The sequence below is a fragment of the Ovis aries genome, chromosome 20 (genome assembly GCF_016772045.2).
Source record: "Ovis aries strain OAR_USU_Benz2616 breed Rambouillet chromosome 20, ARS-UI_Ramb_v3.0, whole genome shotgun sequence".
NCBI classification, from domain to species: domain Eukaryota; kingdom Metazoa; phylum Chordata; class Mammalia; order Artiodactyla; family Bovidae; genus Ovis; species Ovis aries.
The window spans coordinates 31,315,732-31,336,464 of NC_056073.1; the positions used below are offsets into that span (position 1 = coordinate 31,315,732).

The following is a 20,733-nucleotide window of genomic DNA, read 5'->3' on the forward strand; positions in this document are numbered from 1 at the left end:
GAGAACAGCAGGATGTTTGTAGAGACATCATGAAAAGCAGGAGAGGAGAGGTGGGTGGCAGCCACTTGAGAAATTTCCAAAAGCCACTTGTATGCTGACAGTGCTCTGTCCCTGTTGGAACTCTGACTAATCAGTGACTTAGTACATTATTCCAAGACAGCTACAAGTGATGCCAAATGAGTCAGTTTAAGACAAATCATTTTCATCACTGGCATTAAAATTAATACATTCTGTTCCAGATGGAATCCCACACTCCTGATAAGAACCACCACTGGTATCAATATGCTGTTTGCCTTCTATCATGTTCATTAACACAACCATGACTCTCTGAAAGGTCCCCCTGCATAATGATGCTATTCAGTTGGAATGAACTCCAGAGAAGAAGCCTGGCTTCCAATGTAGATCTTGACATGAAATTTCTATGGAATATTGAGGGAGTAGCATTAAGTGAATAATCTTTGTTGATCTCTGCTTTCTCGCCTACAAAATTATTTCCAAGGTCTCTTTCTGCCCTACAAATCAACCGTCACATAACTTTGACCCTACAGAGAGGAATTTCATCTGGTCCTGGGCGTCCAGTTCGACAGATATTTTGCAGTTAGTTTCCTACCACCAGCTCTAGTCCCACATTGGCCAGCAATATAATGCACCACTTTGTGCTCTCCAGGGTAATTTCAACCATGATTTCCTTTGATTCACATAATAACCCTGTGTGCGGGGAGGGCAGATTTTAGCAAACTCATTTTATAGACAAGAAAATCAGGGTTCGGAGGAGACTTGCTCAAGGAACAAGTGAGGTGGGGACTCAAGCCTTTTGTGTCCTACTCCAACCACCCTTTCCCAATGCCCTGCCCACCACCCACAGGAGTGTCCCTTCCTCTCTGTTACCTACAATTTTCATCCTCTGCTCCTTTGAGTCAATGGTACCTAAAGGCAGGCATGGTGGACTTTCTGGTGACAAGCTAGTAGAAAGGGGAGAAAGAGGGACTTCCCTAGTAGCTCAGTGATTAAGTATCTGCCTTGCACTGCAGGAGACCTGGGTTCAATCCCTGGTCAGGGAACTAAGATACCACATGCCACAGAGCGACTAAGCCCAGGTGCCACAACTAGAGAGCCAGGAGCTGCAGCTACTAAAGCCCACGTGCTCTGGAGCCCACAGGCTGCAACAAGCGAACCCGAGTGTCGCAGCTAGAAAGTCTGTGCACCGCAATGCAAGATCCGGCCTGACTCAAAGATCTCGTGTGCTGCAATTGAGACTCAACACTGCCAAATAAGCAAATAGAAAGCTTTAAGAAGAGGCAAGAGGGGAGGATCACAGGACAAACTTGTAATGCAGCCACTGACCACTTCTTTGTGTCCAACCCCCAGCTTAGGTGCTTAAACAGCACCTCCTTTCAAGTCTTGTGGCCCTCTGCACACCAAACTATATTCTTCAATACCCATGGCTTTATCTTTTCTTTCCTCGTGGAAATCTAATGCAGGCTTATGTTAAATTTTCTCACTTTCTCCACATTTCTTAACTTTTCTTACATATTCTCTATTTTGTTAGTCAATGTGTACTCCCTTCAGACAACTTCAATGAGCAGACCCTGTATTTGAAATGCAACCACCAAGATTTTATTTTGCCGGTATCGTCCCGAGATGAGGGTCTAAATTTCTTAACTGTGAAAACAATTAATGGTACTTAGAAACCCTCTAGAATGTCTGTAAAATAAACTGGGTTAATATCCTTTACATGGCAGTTACACTCAGATATTCTTGCAATGAGCAAAGGACTAGCTGTCATTCATTACAAGCAAATACAACTTCCACACTAAAGTGCTCTAGAATCTCTTTCTTTTGCATTGGAAAAATATAAACTGTAGGAAAAGAAGAAAACTCAGAGACCTCTCCCAGCAAACTGAGTTAGTACTTGCCAAAGTACAACCTACGCCCCTCAGGCCTCATTTCCTCAGTAAACCTGATATTTACCAGGGAAGTATTTCACAGTTGAAACCCTGGGGGAAATGAAGAATTTTCAAGGCCAAAACAAGCATTCTGAAAGTTAAGTCCAGAAGGGAAAAATAAGTTTCCTTATGTTAAAACATTCAGATCCTATTTATTCACCTAGGATTACTCTAGGAATAAATGTTAGGATCAAAAACAAGGGGTGGGGGGGCAGGAGGAGAGCTGTCATTTAAAAATACCTAAAAGAGACCAGTTCAGAGAAAATATCACCTCTTTTCAAAGAAGGACTTTCTCCCCACTTCCTGCCTTTTTTCTCCTCCAGGAAGTTTGCTAAGAAAGTTGGCTCTTCCGGTCCTTTCTTTGGCTTTTCTGAACTAATATTCTTTCCTAAAAGATGGCTCAAAGAGCTATTTGAAATTATTCTCATTCAGAATTCAAAATGTGTACCACTGGCCACAATACAGGGCTTCCCTGCTGGCTCAGAAGGTAAAGAATCTGCTGCAGTGTGGGAGACCCGGGTTGGATCCCTGGGTTGGGAAGATCCCCTGGAGAAGGGAATGGCAAGACACAGGATGAGCGAATATTAAGGATAAAATCTCCCTAATTATGTTGACACCAAAACAGTCTTGCACAAGGAAGCTCAGTGCCAACGAGCTTGGAACAAACAGCTAGTAGCAAACCCAGGTCACAAACCTGCTAGTCCCATTTTTTTTTAATTCACTACAGTAAAAACATACTTTTACAAAATAATCCATTCACTTTAGCTTTTGCTAGTATAACATTTTACTCAATTTCAGAAACAGAGGAAGGATTTTTTTTACCCAAATAAAATATTGTACTACTAGTGAAATAAGAATATAGTTGTTTAAGAAACTGAATATTGATTGTAGTAAAAATGCATTTTCCCTACATAGTTTTAAGAAAATCAAGGTGCTAGAAAGCTTTATCAATAGACAAATGGGGATTATTTATTTGTAAAATGATGTTCACTTGTCAGGTAAACTGAAAGGAAAAAAAAGAAACCACTGCCTACAGTCTGTTGAAAGTATCAAAAATTGAATGTGAACTCAGTGGAAAGGAAATTAATGAGTAACATTTAATTAAGATGCTGTGATGAGGATTTGCTTCCATTTATGCCAGAAGTCCCTGAAGGGAAGGGAACTTGCAACTCAAAACGACTGAAACTAAAGAAAACAAGGGAGTGGGGAATAGAAAAAGCAGGGCATTTGGGAGCCTGGGACCTCAGGGATAGTTGAGAATGAGAACAGGCGGCAATAACACATTCAAATAAGGAAGCTGTGATGAGCGGAAACACTGGAGACAATGACAAGGGGTCAGAAAGGTCAGCCTCAAGAAATGTGGGGAATGTCTATTCACAGAAAAATATTTTGAGTCTTAAAAATGTTATTATTTCAGGCTTTTAAAAATTCAAATGCCTTTTAGTTTAGACCTCTGCCTTCTACTCCCTCCCAAGAATGACTGGCAAGTCAATTTCAACCATTCAGTGCACTGGGAAGGAAATGTGCCCAGGTTTCAAGGGATAACTCGTGGCTTAGACCAATTGAAACTAGTGCCCCTTAGAAGCCATTTGATGGGAAACTTTCAGTTGCTGTGATTCATGCTGATTGAAACGCCAGCCCATTCTTAGCATATAAGGAGTTCTTACCAGTACTTTAAAGGAAAAAATTAGGCAATAGATACAAATATGTAATTTACAAAACAAGAAATACAAATGGATAATAAAATTATTTTCTGTATTACTGGTTATTAAAGAAATCCAAAAGACAAAATGATATTTTTTACCCCATTACAAATATTAAAAGGTTAACACACTTAGTAGTGGTGACGTGTGACAAAACAAGCAGTTGGGTACACTAGTGGAGAACAGTTTGTGAATATACACAATTGTATAAAACATGTGTACCATTTGACCTAGGAATGGATCAACTATACGAATCTATTCTAATAGGATTAATTAGAAATTAGAAAATAAATTATGTTGGCTGTGAGATAATAGAAAACATATATTAGTCTCTACCCCCAGTTCCTGGCACAGAGCTCCTGAAACTCTAGTAATTTCCTAAGTGATAAGAATACTAGGGGATAAGAACTATAACACTAGTATAAGAACACTAACAATATTTTGTTCTAATATTGGCACTCTGATCCTGGCTCCTGACACCACTGGAATTCCCCGGGTGATGGGATGTCTTTTGTTCTATTGGGGTAACTCTGGGTAGCTCCTGGATGAGGACTGGTTACTGGAAAGACCAAGTTATGATTAGAAGCTTGGAATTTTCAGTCCCACCCTCCCTTCTGAGTAGGGCTAAAAATAGAGTTAATGACAGACCATGCCTGCATGATGAAACTTCCCTAAGAGTATGGGTTCAGAGCTTCTGTGTTGGTGAACACATGGAGGTGCTGGGACAGTGGTGCGCCCCAAGACAGCACGAAAGCCCCAAGTCCCTTCCTACATACCTAACCCTGAGCATTTCTTCCATCTGGCTGTTCATCTATATCTTCTATCATATCCTTTAATAAACTGGTAAACATAAATAGGTGTGTCCCTGAGTTCTGGGAGCCACTCTAGCAAGTTAATGGACCTGGAGGTGAGGTTACAAGGACCTCGGATTTATCGCCGATTGGTCAGGAGTTCAGTGACAACCTGGACTCCCAGTTGGCATCTGAAGTGGGGTGGGGGCAGTCTTGAGGGTCTGAGCCCTTAACCAGTGGGATCTCTAGGCAGATAGTGTCTGAATGAAGTTAAACAGTAGGACACCCGGCTGGGTTGGGGAAAACACCCACACATCTGGTGACCAGAGGTGTCAAATGTGAGGGGTTCTGCATGAAGGGAAAGACACAGAGGAGGTTTGCCGCTTTCCCAGGACACTGATACGTCTCTGCAATGAGACACCACGCAGCCGCTAAAATGGTGAGTACTCACCAATCTGGAAGTGTCTTCCTGATATTGTACCAAATATTAATAAAGTAGGTATAGCATGATCACATATATGTAAAACTGTGTATAGACAGAAAATGTTTGGAAAGTCACCAAAATATTAAGAATGATGCTATCTCTGGGATTTCAAGTGATTTTTATTCTTTAAATGTTTCACAATGAGTAGTTCATTTTTTACAGTCAGAAGTAACTAAGCAACACAGATGACTTTATTTTAAATGTGTAAGAAAGTATCCTTTTAACATATCTGACCCTTCATGGAGGATAAAACAAGTGCTATTAAGTAACAACTGACCTGCTAGAACTCTGTACCATCCAACCAGTTGTTTTTCTACCCCTTTGTCTTTGCTCAGAATGTATTCACAATAACCACCGTCAAAGAAAAATAACACTCAAGAGTCTCTCTGCATTATGCGCACAGAAAGACAGGGACTTAAATGCCTAAGTAATCCACAACATTCTCGCCTGTGCTAATTTAATTTATAAACGGAGTAATTAGCATGTTGCAAAGTTATGATTAAGTTGCATATCAAATCCGAGTTATAGCAATTGTGTTCTCAGAAGAAAATGGACCAAATAAACACAGAAATTTAGACAAGGTCTTTTTATGGCATCCTTGAACAGGCAGGTTGGAAATGATGAAACTTTTTGAAAATGAAATGTTGCTGCTCTAGCTGTTTCTTGAAGTTCCCTTAAGAAAAAACTGGCCTTACATTACTCTCTCCACTTACATTTCAGTGGCTGTTTTTTCAGTCTCTGAGCCTCTAGACCAGTCTCTGCTACTTCCAGTGCCTTGTTATTCCTTCTAAATCCCTTTCCTAATCTTTCAAGCAGCTCTTTACAAAGACTATTATCTAGTTACCTAGTGGTAACCTTTCCATACAAGCAGCAATTTGGTGCTATAAGCAGAGCACCTGTCATCTCTCCCAGTCTCTAAATCAAACGTAACAACAAGATATTTTTTCACGAATCAGACTTCTCTTTCTAAGCAGAAATCAATCATTCTTCTATCAGTGGCAAACTGGCATATGTGAAATACAGTTAGAGATTTACCATCAAAAACAAAATTGAATGTGACAGGTTTTACTTGATCTTATATGCAAAAAAGTTATTCTGAAAATTATAAATGAAGCTGGAAAAGACACAGTATTCAACTTTACTACACATACATCTATAAAATACAGGGTAGCACGGTACAAAATGCTATCATGCACACTTAAGGCATAACAATGTCACTTTGCAAAACAACAGAAATCACAAACCTTGAGTTGTTCATCAACAACCCTTGTAACTTCTCCGGCCATTGATTCCAGGGTCTCCTGAATTGGACTGGATAACAAACCACTGGCTCCCGCCCAAGATACACCACCAACATGGTATAAATTTGGTAACAGCTGTTAAGAAAAATAAAAGTAACCTCTCCATAATTAAATAATGATTTAAATAAGCACCAAAGTCATTGCAGAGTTAGTAAAAAGGGTGAAGAAATATAAGGGATAATCTAAGATAGTCTTGTTGTAAGACTCTCTACACAGATCAGAACAGGTCCAGCTTTGAGAGCAAAGGAATACTTCCCTACCTGTTTGTGCCTTAATGTCTTCATGTGGGGTGCGAGAGCATCGGACTAATCCACAGTTTTCTTCCTACTCATAAAATTCAATGATTGTGTGGTTCAAATAGAAGAGCCTGGACCAGATCCCAGGCTTTCTGATTCCCAGTTAGTCCTTTCTCTATGAAGTCACAGTTGGGGAAAAAATTCTAAGTTGAGAGAAGCTTCCTTCTACAAGTGACAGAAGGGAGTTTCATGCTATCAGCTTGGCAGTATACTGCCAAGGAGTTGTTACTCATTGAAACTCCTGCCACCTTCCTGAGGTTACCCAGGACTTGATTACACCATTTGTGAGTCACAGCGCCCCCTGCTGTAAATTCTATACAGCCGGCCGTCTGTATCAGAGGCTATAAAACCCTTGGATACAGAGGCCCATCTGGGCTATGCCATTTTACATATAAAGGACTTGAGCATCCACAGATGTTGGTATCTGCAAGAGGTCCTGGCAGCAATCCCCCGCAGATTCCGAGGGACGAATGTATTTTGATTATTAGTAACTAGCATAGGGGTTGGAGAAGGAAATGGCAACCCACTCCAGTGTTCTTGCCTGGAGAATCCCAGGGACAGGGGAGCCTGGTGGGCTGCCGTCTATGGGGGCGCACAGAGTCGGACACGACTGACGCGACTTAGCAGTAGTAGTAGTAGCATGGGGGTACAGAAAGGAGGCGAAGATTAACTCAGCTCACTTTGCCACTTGTTAGTAACCTTAAAACTGAGTAGAAAGGTAAAGCAAGTTAGAAGTAGCTTCTAAAACTGAAGTTTAAAAGTCTTTTTCATTACAGAAGACTCTCATGTAGCCAGAAGTGAAACTCACCGTTTTAGAGTTCTTGGCATCCTGCATGAGTCTTTCTGCTGATTTTAAATCTTCCTGGACGGCATCTCCCTCACAGCTTCGCAAGGAGTTGAGATGATCTTGTACTTTCACACACATCCTGTCAATCATCTGCTCCACACCATAAAAAGGACAGCAAGCACCCAAGTCAGCACAGCCGATGTTCAGACAGAAGGAAACACAGAATGAAGATGGAAACATCTCCTAACTGGAACCTTTGAGAAGGCAGCTTATAGCAATTATTAATTTGTCTGTTTCTACAAGAAACCTCTGGCAACATTAACTCTGGGTAAATGTCTATGGTGTTGTGGTCCCCTTTCCTGCCTTAGGAAATGCAGTATGTAAAACAAAACTGAATATTTCTTGATGATTCAGAATCTCATAGCTACTCAGTGACTTTTTGCTTGATAGTAACTCTCTTTTATTAATTCTTATTGAGTACCCTCTACAAGTCAGACGTGGTGTTCAGCATTGAAAAAACAGAAAAAGGAGATATACAATTCTGAGACAATTGAGATGATGATAAAATGATGCCCACAGCCAGTGGCCAACTGGCCAATGTTATAGAAATCAGAACATCCCTGGAAATTTAATTTTTTAAATTAGTTCAATTATATCATATGATTTTCCACCATAAAAGCATAAGCTGAAGTTTGATTATATTAACAAAGGCAATAATAAAGTTAATAACATCTAGTTTCTATGACTTTAAGGTTCCTTCTCCCAGGTTAATTACATCTGAATCACTTTCAGTTGTTTTCATGGATTTAACCATAAAACCCAAAGAGAAGTGGCAGCTAAGTACTGTGGACAAAAACTAGTACAGAAGGGTAAGATTATGCTCTATATCTGTATGCATAGAGACAAACATGAACAAAGCTAAGACGTCTGAAGAAAAAGACAACTACGGTGTGGTTTTAAAAGTTTCTCCAGTATTTTGATCAAAGCTGCAGGTTGTCTATTCTTTAAAAAAGAAAAGAAAATGGCGGGCTGGGGGGCTTCCCTGGTGGCTCAGTGGTAAAGAATCCACCTGCCAATGCAGGACAGGGGTTCGATCCATGATCCGGGAAAATCCCATATGCCACAGAGCAACTAAGCCTGCCACAACTATTGAGCCTGTGCTCTAGAGCCTGGGAGCTGCAACTACTGAGGCCTGTGTCGCTAGAGTCTATGCTCCACAAACAGAGAAGCCCCTGCAATGAGAAGCCGATGCCCTGCAACTAGAGAGTAGCCACCACAACTAGAGGAAAGCCCACGCAGCAAGTGAAGGTCCAGCCAGCCAAAGATAACTAAGTAAAAAAAAAAATTTAGGTTATATCTATCCACCAGAGACCCTATCGTATCAAGGAGGGCAGATTTGGCAGAGGTGACAATCCAATAATATTCTTTTTTATTTAACTTCACACTTTTCTATTTATTTTGAATTATTTGAAATAACAACCATAGGAAGCCAAAATCAACCCTCCATCCCCCACAAATTCCACAATAATAGAAAATTTACGACACTGCTCAGCAGGCTGATGGTCTGATGACAGAGCTCGTGTCTACTTCCCAGAGCATCACCAGGTCTCCTTTACAAAACCAGGTTCATAACATCCACCCCATCTTCTTTTCTAGCATATAATGAAGACACTCCTGTAAAATACCACCACTCAAAGCACCTACTTTCTTGACAAAGGGTCAGTAATACTAATGCTAATGTATGAAGAACAGCTCCTATGACTGTAAAATGTGTTAAGGCTACAAAAGTGAACTATCTGGAACTCCGATAGGAAAAAGAAGTGACATGAATAATGTATGTCATGGAATAATTATCTTCCCTGGCCAAAATCTAAGCTTGTAGGCAGGGTTCACATTTTAACTTTATGCATTTACTTTGCCCTGTAGAGAATTGAATGTATGCTTTCAAAAACCTTCTTAATTGATATAAATTCCAACTCTTCCAACTACTGTATTGATCTGTGCTTCCTGAAGCAAAAAGGGTCATCAATAATTCATATTTCACTAAGAAGGAATACCTAATTTCGAGAGACAAAATGAACCACATTTTGGGTTCTGATACACAAAGAAGGGAACTGACACATACCTGAGGCCACAAAAGACTGAGAGGTATGTCGACGTGGCACTATAATAAAACTAATCATCTTTAACAATCATGAGAGACCAAAGAGACTCCTGACACGTGTGCCAATAAGCACTCACTAAGGAGAGAGGGTTTAAATGAACTCAGCAAAATGGTCTTTAAGTGGAACTTTCAAAATCACATCCAGAACAAACATTTCATTCTTTGACTCAAAGAAGACATAAAATCTTGCAAGTCCCCAAGATTCTTCTGAACACATATTTGCTAAAGTTTGGCAAAGCCCAACAGATCACATTCAGACACTTTACAACTAAGAACCAAGCCCAGAAAAGTTAAACTATTTAAGATGACACAGAAAGATTACACAGAGCATAAATGAAAATTTTGAAAACGGGGAACAAAGGATTCAGATTCTCAGGTCATATTCAAGTCCCAATGGTACACAAAGGTAGAAAAATAAAGGAGACTGCAGTCTGAAATACTGTCATCTCTTGGGCTATCCCATCAAAGACTTCAAGGTAGCTGACGGCACTCACTCTCTACTTCATCCTAGTAAAGTGTTCCATTTTTCTAAAGCAACCCAGGAAAGTTGCTAACTGCCATAATTTAAGAAGCTCACTTCCTTCCAAGGAAATGTACTCAATCATTCTTGGACTAGGTCTTCCTTAAGTCTTCATCTGTCTTCCCATGTCCTTCTATAGGTCACATATCTTCCCCCTTGAGAACACTCTGAACAGTTACAAGCTCTCTTCCATCTGACAATCTTGCTCATGTTTGAACACAGCTCTCTTTTTCCTCTCTAATCTTTTTTCTTCAGGCTTAATGGTCCCAGTTTCTTTTACCATTCCAAAGTGACACCACTGTGTGATCCCTGACTCACACCTTCCCCTATGCACCCCTCTGAATTTTCTATCTAAAACCCTCACACAACATGAGGGTAAATAAAATCGACTTCTTAGATAAAATTCTTACTGTACAAATTATGCTTTCATTAATGTGGTGGAAATCAAAACTGGCTTCTTTGGCAACTAAATCATACAGTATATCTTACTTGATGGTGACCACTTAGGCTTTTTCAAATATAGTGAGCTATAGAACCCAAGTGCAGAACTTAGAACCATTAGCCATAAAATGCCATCTTTAGTTGCTTGCAATTTGTCACACAACTGTCCTCAGTTCCAGCAAACAGCTTACTATGTGAGTGTTAGTGTCTCAGTTGTGTCTGACTCTTTGTGACACCATAGGGTTTTGCCTGCCAGGCTCCTCCATCCATGTGGTTTTCCAGGCAAGAATACTGGAGTGCGTTGTCACTTCCTCCTCCAGGGATCTTCCTGACCCAGGGATCAAACCTGGGTCTCCTGCATTGCAGGCAGACTCTTTACCATCTGGGCTACCAGGGAAGCAAATAGCTTATTCAGTGGAAAATTTTATCTTCCTCCATGTCTATTTCTTTATTTGATTCAAGAGAAATAAACTCAACATCTAGCACTGAATGAGATACAGTCCTAAATAAGATATAGCCTTTGCCATCAAACAACATAAAAACCTGGAAGTGGAAAGAAATGTTCACAATTAACCATAACAAGATATAAAGTTTGCATATGTAATCTCTACACAGACACATTTTGTTCACTGTCAAAGCTCCATCTCCTGTAATAGTGCCTGCCACATCACAAACCCTTATAAGTGTTTATTCAATGAATAAATGGGGGATGAGAAGTACTAATGGATTTCAGTCAAGGGAGAGATTACAACTAATTGGGGCTGAAGGTAGCTTTTAGACTGGGTCCTGAAACAGTTCTACAAACTGAGAAAAGAAAAGGGCATTTTAAGTAAAAGAATGAACATAAGCAATGGTACATTCAGACACTTGGGATTCCTATTTCCCGATTAGAAACAGAGGCATTTTATTGCAGGAGATCAGATTGGAATGTTAAGCTAAGACAAGATAGTGTAAGACTCAGGGTCAGGCTACAGAGTTCAACCACTGCATGCAAACCATAGAGCATCTATCCCTCCAGCTCCTCCCACAACTGTGCATATCTAAAAATCCCTTAACACTCACAATGTCTTAGCTTCCCTGATACAAAGAAAATGGGCTGTAAAATGCACAAAGATACCCAAAAAACAACAATAGCAAACAAAAAAAGCACAGGGAGACATGGAAGATGGATTAACTAGTTCTTGCAGTGCTTGTAAAAGACACAGGAAGGAGTTAATAAAAAGCCTTAGCAAAAGGTCAGGCAGGAGAAATAGAAAGAAAAGCCATAAAAGACACTTTGGAGATCAACGGGCAATGAATAGTGACTCTGAATGAAGAAAGCGAATGAGGCATCCAAGATGACTCCAGGAATTCTATTCTCAGTGAATGACAAGGTCTCTGAGAGAAATGGGGAAATCAGCTGTTCCATGCTGTCAGAGGGCCATCTGGATGGGGTTGCTGAACAAACAGCTGAAAAAGGGAATTTCTGTTTAAAGAAAACAGGGACTGAGGAGACAGATCAGGAGTCATCCACACGAGCGAGTCAAATGGTAGAAGTAGCTTCAGTTCAGTTCAGTCTCTCAGTCGTGTCTGACTCTTTGTGACCCCATGAACCGCAGCACGCCAGGCCTCCCTGGCCATCACCAACTCCCGGAGTTCACTCAGACTCACGTCCACCGAGTCGGTGATGCCATCCAGCCATCTCATCCTCTGTCGTCCCCTTCTCCTCCTGCCCCCAATCCCTCCCAGCATCAGAGTCTTTGCCAATGAGTCAACTCTTCACATGAGGTGGCCAAAGTACTGGAGTTGCAGCTTTAGCATCATTCCTTCCAAAGAACACCCAGGGCTAATCTCCTTCAGAATGGACTGGTTGGATCTCCTTGAAGGCCAAGGGACTCTCAGGAGTCTTCTCCAACACCACAGTTCAAAAGCATCAATTCTTCGGCGCTCAGCTTTCTCCACAGTCCAACTCTCACATCCATAAATGACCACAGGAAAAACCATAGCCTTGAATAGACGGACCTTTGTTAGCAAAGTAATGCCTCTGCTTTTCAATATGCTGTCTAGGTTGGTCCTAACTTTCCTTCCAAGGAGTAAGCGTCTTTTAATTTCATGGCTGCAGTCACCATCTGCAGTGATTTTGGAGCCCCCAAAAATAAAGTCTGACGCTGTTTCCGCATCTACAAAACTTTGAAAAAGGATTCCATTTGGAAGATGAAAGGAGAAAGAGTTGTGTAGAAAGGAGGACAGACAACAACAGAACGATATTCACAACAGCATACTATCGGGTGAACCAAGAAGTGTATCTCAAGAAAGATAAGATGGTCTATAATAATGATGACAATTGTGATAATAAAAAAAAAAAGCAACAAACAATGTTTACTGGTGAGAAACCAAGTACATTGCACACATTATCCCATTTAATCATCTGAAAACCTTCTTTGGGTCATCTTTCCCATTTTTACAGATGAAACCAAGCCTTAAAGAGATTAGTTAGCGACTAACATCAGTTCCAACCAAGAAGGAATAGCAGAATCTGTACTTAAAACCAGGTCATCTGACTTGAGACCCCAAGTCAGACCACTACACATACAGCCTCCTTTCATCAAAAGATAAGAGGCAAAAAGGCCTCTGACTTTGTGACCAGGTCCATTGAGTCTCATCTCAGCAGACAGACAGGGACAGACGACACATTCCAAAAGGTTGTAAAGTGAATGGGTAGCAAGAAGCCATTAAAGCAAGTATAAAAACCTGCACATGAAAGGAAGGAAAGAGAATGTGTTGAGTAAATAGCTCTAGGCAATAAAATTGTCTTTAAAAAAAATGAGAAGACATAGCAGAGGCTGGCAAACTATAGGCAATTCGGAGCCTGTTTTTATAAATAAAGTTTTATTGGCTCAGCCACACTCAAGTGTGCAGATACTGTCTGGCTGCTTTCACTCTATCACAGCACAGCTGAGCAGTTGCAACAGAGACCATATGGACTATAAAGGCTAACTACTATTTCGTTGTTTTATAGAAGTTTGCTGGCTCTTGATTAAGAGCATTTATAAGATGAAAATAAGAGATCAAAAGCATAGATGCAGTGTTGAGTCTTGTGAAGGTCTTTCCTAAACAAAGACTAGAGACAAAAACAAATATATGAACTTTTATGAGACTTCAATGTTTCATTAAAACACATTTTAATCCCTTCAGTGTCACCCAGGAATGATGACTGCCTATGCGGTTAGCAGGAGTAATCACAGAGGGCCTGTTCTTTCTGTGTTCCTATTTCTGGAAACTTCAATAAGAAGTTTCAATAAGGAGGAGATAAATCTCTCCTAAGGCGACTGAAACAATTAAAGTCTGAAAACTGCTAATCATCATGTCCTAAGAAATCCCCAAAGTGAAAAGGTGGCAGTATACCTACTACATAATGACTCAAATAATTCAGAGCGATGTCACCCCTACAGAATTAAACATCTGTATATGCCTCCTGTGTATAATTTCCTCTCGACTGAGAAGATGAAACTTACTTTTAAAAATTAGCATTAAAGGTTGCGGCAGTAATTTTTTTGGATGAGCAACAAAACCCCTGTGAATGAGGGAAAAAGTTAAAAGGACATTGAATGTTATGGTAGCTCATAAAGGAACCAAAGGCAAAGGTTCAGTGTAAGATTTTCACTCTCTCACTGCTTTTAATGTTAAACACTAAAACCAGGAAATAATAGCAAACCATAAAGTACTAAAAGCTAAAATTAGTCCCTTATAGGAAAAAATTTAGCTGTTTAAGGCATTGGTAAGTTTGAAAATAATATTTTCCTTCCCCAAACTCCCTGTTACTTCACTAATATTCATAATTAATGTTTTTCTTAACAGATATTGCTGTACTTTTCTTATACAAATAATGCATGCTTACTATAAAGCATTCAAACAAAACTGTGAAGACAATAGAACTCAACCTAATCACAGCACCTGAGATAACCAGTATTTACATTTTGGTGAACACTCCTGAATCTTTACATATACAAAGTCATCCATATAATTTTACCTACTTGAAAGATCATACATGACAAATTTATTATGAACACCTCTCTTTCAAGGAAAAGGAATAACAAAAAGTTAAACAAAAAAGGAATAACAAAAAAATTAGAATGGATCTTTATCCAAAGCAGTAGAATACATATTCTTTTCAAGAGTACATGGAACATTCTCCAGGATAGATCACAGGCTGGGCCACAAAAGAATTCTCAATATATTTAAGAAGGCTGAAATCATATCAAGCATCTTCTCTGACCACAACAGTAAGGAGACTAGAAATCAGCTACATGAAAAAAAAAAACTACAAAAACCACAAAGATGTGGAGGCTAAACAATATGCAATTAAACAACAAATGGAAGGCTGAAGAAGTCCAAGAGGGAATTAAAAAGAAAAACAACTGCAAACAAATGAAAATGGGAACGCAATGACCCAAAATCTGCGGGACACAGGAAAAACAGTTCTAAAAGGAAGTTTATACCCATACAAGCCTAACCTGGGAAACAAGAACAATGTCAAGTAAATTACCTAACTTTACACATAAAAAAAGTAGAAAAAGGAGAAATAACAAAACCAAAGTTAGCATTGGCCAACATGATATAAGGAAAGAAATCCAAAGGTCAGAACAGAAATAAATGGAATAGAGACCAAAAAAAAAGTAGAAAAGATTAATGAAACTAAGAGCAGTTCTTTGAAAAAGGCTTTGTTGAAAAGATATCTTTGTGGTCTGTCTTGAAAATATCAACAAAACTGATAAATCTTTAGCCAGACTAATCAAAAAAAAAAAAAAAAAGAAAGAAAGAAAGAGGGCTCAAATAAATAAATCAGAAATAAAGAGAAGTTACAAGTAACATCACAGAAATACAAAGGGTCATGAGAGATTACAACAAACAAATACAGGCTTTCCAAGTGATTCAGTGTAAAGAATCCAGCTGCCAATGCAAGAGACACAGGTTTGAACGTTGGGTCAGGAAGATTCCCTGGAGAAGGAAATGGCAACCCACTTCAGTATTCTTGTCTGGGAAATTCCATGAACAGAGGAGCCTGGTGGACTGTAACCCATGGGGGGTTGCAAAGAGTCAGACATGACTTAACTAAACAACAACAAACAAATATACACAAATAAAATGGACAATCTAGATAAATTTTTAGAACCATACACTCTCCCAAGACTGAATCAGTAAGAAATAAAAAATATGAACAAACCAATTACCAGTAATGAAATTTAAATGAGCAGTTAAAAAAAACAAAACCTCCCAACAAACCAAAGTCCAGGAGCAGACGGCTTTACATGTGAATTCTACCAAACACTGAGAGAAGACAGAACTCTTATCCTTCCTAAAGTATTCCCAAGAGTTGAGGAAAAACACTTCCAAAGTCATTCTCTGAGACTAGCATTACCCTGATGCCAAAACCAAAGACACTGCAAAAATTAAAATGATATTTGTACGGATAAGAAAATAGAATAAACCATAAAAAGTAGTTTCAAGTAATAAAACTTTTCCTACCAGTTGGCTCCTCTCAATCTACTGAAATGAACATTTTTGAAATGAACAATTTTTACACCCCTCTGCTTTTAAATTATTTTGGTGACCTCCATTTCAAACAGCAGATTTACATCTGTGTTTTTGACTTTTGATGAATTAGAGAGGTTTATCCTAAGAGTAAAACTTTAGTATACTTCTAAATAAAAAGTAAAACAAAAACTTCAGTATACTTAAACTCAACTCATCTTTCTCCCTCTTCAACACCTAACTTTAGTTTCATTATTTTTACATTAAGATTTCCAGTATTTACATATTTTTTAGTATAATAATAATTAGGTGTTCCCTTCTTGTCTAAGTTGATATTAAAATTTTAAATCCACTAAAATGCACAGTACAGAATTATGATTATGGAATTCATAGAGGAATAACGTAATAATAGTATACCTTTTAATTCTGCAGCTCAAAGCAGATTGCCCCAAAGTGGCAATTTTTTAAAGCTTTCTTTCAGCTTTTATAACTTCGATGATTTCATTTCTGGCACAGTTTCTTATTTATATCTCATATTGTATACTTTCTTTTCCAAAAAGATCTTAATGACCCAGATAACCATGATGGTGGTTATCATCACTTAACTAGAGCCAGACATCCTGGAATGCAAAAACAAGTGGGCCTTAGGAAGCATCACTATGAACAAAGTTAGTGGAAGTGATGGAATTCCAGTTGAGTTATTTCAAATCCTAAAACATGATGCTGTGAAAGCGCTGCATTCAATATGCCAGCAAATTTGGAAAACTAAGCAGTGGCCACAGGACTAGAAAAGGTCAGTTTTCATTCCAGTCCCAAAGAAGGACAATGCCAAAGAATGTTCAAACTACTACACAATTGCACTCATCTCACACACTTGCAAAGTAATGCTCAAAATTCTCCAAGCCAGGCTTCAACAGTACATGCACCGTGAACTTCCAGATGTTCAAGCTGGATTTAGAAAAGGCAGGGGAACCAGAAATCAAATTGCCAACATGTATTGGATCATAGAAAAAGCAAGAAAATTCCAGAAAAATATCTACTTCTGTTTTATTGATTACACCAAAGCCTTTGACTGTGTAGATCAAAACAAACTGGAAAATTCGTCAAGAGATGGGAACACCAGACCACCTTACCTGACTCCTGAGAAATCTGTATGCAGGTCAAGAAGCATTGAAACATGTATAATATCATATATGAAACAAATCACCAGTCCAGGTTCAATGCATGATACTGGATGCTTGGGGCTGGTGCACTGAGACAACCCAGAGGGATGGTACGGGGAGGGAGGAAGGAGGGGGGTTCAGGATGGGGAACACATGTATACCTGTGGCGGATTTATGTTGATGTATGGCAAAACTAATACAATATTGTAAAGTAATTAACCTCCAATTAAAATAAATAAATAAATATATATATATAGAAGCAACAGCTAGAACCAGACATGGAACAATCACTGGTTTCAAATTGGGAAAGGAGTATCTCAAGGCTGTATATTATGACCTCGCTTATTTAACTTATATGCAGAGTACATAATGCAAAATGCTGGGCTCAATGAAGCACAAGCTGGAATCAAGACTGGTGGGAGAGATATCAACAACCTCAGATACGCAGATGATACCACCCTTATGGCAGAAAGCAATGAGCCTCTTGATGAAAGGAGAGTGAAATAGGTGGCTTAAAACTTAATATTCAAAAAACGATTATTATGGCATCTGGTCCCATCACTTCATGGCAAATAGATAAAGAAGCAATGGAAACAGTGACAGACTTTCTTTTCTTGCTCCAAAATCACTGTAGATGGTCACTGCAGCCATGAAATTAAAAGACGCTTGCTCCTTGGAAGAAAAGCTATGACCAACCTAGAGAGCATATGAAAAAGCAGAGACATTACTTTGCCAACAAAGGTCCATCTAGTCAAAGCTATGGTTTTTCCAGTAGTTGTATATAGATATGAAAGTTGGATTATAAAGAAAGCTGAGCACTGAAGAATTGATGGTTTTGAATTATGGTGTTGAAGAAGACTCTTGAGAGTCCCTTGGACGCCAGGAGATCAAACCAGTCCATCCTAAAGGAAATGAGTCCTGAATATTCCTTGGAAGAACTGATGCTGAAATTCCAATACTTTGGCCACCTGAAGCGAAGAACTGACTCATTCGAAAAGACCCTGATGCTGGGAAAAGATTGGAGGTGGGAGAAGAAGGGGACGACAGAAGATGAGAAGGTTGAAAGGCATCATCAACTTGATGAACATGAGTTTGAGTAAGCTCTGGGAGTTGGTGATGGACAGGGAAGCCTGGTGTGCTGCAGTCCATGGGGTCACAAAGAGATGGACATGACTAAGCAATTGAACTGAACTGATACTTTCTTCTGTTTTGCTGGAGAATTTCCTCAAAAAATCAGCTTTTCATATGGAATACTGGGGGTAAAATTTCTGATTCCCTGTCCAAATATAATTTTATTCTGCCCTCACTCTGTCTGATAAAATGGCTAAACCTCATTTGTTTCTAGGATAGTTCCCTTGTAAGATGACCTGTGTATTCTCTCTGGAACTCTTTAAGATGGTGTTTTGTTTTTTGTTTTTTTTTCCTTTATTCTAAGTGTTCTGACCAAGTATGGTCCTTTACTCATCCCTCTAGATCAATTTTAATAGGTTATATCAACTCCAACATTCATATGAAATGCTTTTCTATTATTTTTACTCTTTTAACTTTTTCTATGATGTTTCTTTTTAACCTCTAGAGTTCCTATTAGAAGGCTACTGGTCATTTTTAATCTATTCACTATTTTGACTTACTTTTCTCTCATATTTTTCATCTGTCTTACTGCATGTTATAAAGATTTTCCCTGTTTTCTACCAAAAAAGTACCTTAATTTGTGCCCTATCAGTTAACTTAATTCTATATTATAGTTTCTGTATTTTTCAATTGCTAAGCATTCTTTCCTGTCCTCCGATTACTCCTTTTCATAGCAGCTAATTCCTATTTTATGGATATAATATTCTCTAGAATCCCACTGAAGTTATTAAATTTAAAAAAATTTTTAAGTTTTCTGCTCTACTTTGAACCATCTGAGCTCAGTTCTTTGGTATATCTTCTTTCTTTGACATCCTATAGATTTTCCTCGAATATTTTATGATCCTTGGGTTTGGCTATGTTTTTGGAGGAAAATATTTCACACCTTTTTAAAGTTGAGTAGAGAGAAAAAGAATGAAGTAAAAGAAAAGAATAGTTTCTCTTCAGCACTTAAGTATTAATTAACATTCAACAAATTCTTAATTATTCAGAAGAATTTGGGAATTTGTTTCCTACTCAGAGAAGTGAAATGGAGTAGAAAAAATGGAACAGAAGGTCTCCAATGTATTAAATCTGATTACCCTCAGATTTTATCATCTATAATCTAGGGTTCCTAATAGTTATATATAAATCTAAATCACATCTTACTGCAAGGAGATCAAACCAGTCAATCCTAAAGGAAATGAACCCTGAATATTCACTGGAAGGACTATAGCTGAAGTTAAGCTTCAATACTTTGGCCACCTGATGCAAAAAGTTGACTCACTGGAAAATACCTTGATGCTGGGAAGGATTAAAGGCAAAAGAAGGAAATGTCAGAGGATGAGATGGTTAGATAGCATCACCGACTCAGCGGACATGAATATGAGCAAACTCTGGAAGATAGTGGAGGACAGAGGAGCGTGGCATGCTGCAGTCCATGGGTCACAGAGTCATTATGCCCATAACTTAGCAACTGAACAGCACCTTACTGACAGTCTTAAAATGCACAAAATCGTCAGCAATGAAAACTGTATATTTAGTATAAGAATTAACCTACATTTTCCTCCCTCTACATCTTCCCCCAGACTCTACTTACATTTGTTGTCATTTTCAGAAATGGGTTCTTACTGTCCCATGGGAAATGATTCAAACGATAGAAATCCCTGGTCTCTGGCTCTTACGAGGGTCAGTTCAGCGTAAGCAGGAGGAAGCACTGGCGCTGGGAGAAGACTGGCACCCTCTTACCTGCTGCGTGGTGCTGGTGACAATGCCCTGCTGGAGGCGATAGGCCTGCTCTTGAAGGTATTTCCTAGTCTCGTGATTCCGGAGCAGATAGTTTTCTATCTGGAAATTAAGCACAGGTCTCTCTCAAGAACACATGTCAACTCAGCAGAGAGTAAAGTCATCAGTGAAACAGCCAGCTGCTGAAGTGAAGACCCAAGCAACTAATTTACACATCCTGCCAGGGTCCTAACCCCACAGAATGTACGAGAGGGGGAAATAGACTATCCGATGCATTATAGGTGTTCTTAGTTAGAAATTTCACTTGAGGTAACATGGGTGATTTTTATGTGACTCAGTAGTTGACGAAGAAGAGCAAATGTTTAATTGCCTGCAGAGTTAGACACCCCATTTACTGCTTTTTCATCACTTTCCAGCACATGATTGTAATTTTTCTCTCTCATAAATTTTTAACCAATAAACAGTTCAGAAGCTAAATAAGTACTCCTACAGAGTATGGATGGTCCTTTCTGAACCTCTTGGCCTTATTCCAGGGGTAGAATCTACCAGCATTCAGAAAATTCTTTAAAGGAAAAAACAGGTACAAAATTGGAAGGATACAGGCTGGTCCATCTCAAAGCTATATACTAATTTCCTTAATCTACCAGGTTTACATGTATTTTTAAAAATAGGAATAATTTTAGCAAAATTATCAAAAATTAGAAAATGGATTCCTACAGAAAATGAAAAGTCCTAAAGTTACTTGACAATCTATATTTTTATACATAGACTAT

The 20,733-nt window shown here is 39.0% G+C and overlaps 1 protein-coding gene across 6 annotated transcripts in view; it reads right to left on the minus strand.

The window, feature by feature from the left end:
- Positions 1 to 20,733, minus strand: part of CARMIL1 (capping protein regulator and myosin 1 linker 1) — a 306,068-nt gene that overhangs the window by 54,062 nt on the left and 231,273 nt on the right. For all 6 annotated transcript variants that reach the window (XM_060403423.1, XM_004019095.6, XM_027958413.3 and 3 more), the window contains 3 exons: positions 19,964 to 20,062; positions 7,330 to 7,458; positions 6,169 to 6,300 (listed from right to left, as the gene is read on the minus strand). In XM_060403423.1, the coding sequence (XP_060259406.1) occupies positions 6,169 to 6,300; positions 7,330 to 7,458; positions 19,964 to 20,062 (360 nt within the window). The remainder of the gene's footprint in view (positions 1 to 6,168; positions 6,301 to 7,329; positions 7,459 to 19,963; positions 20,063 to 20,733) is intronic.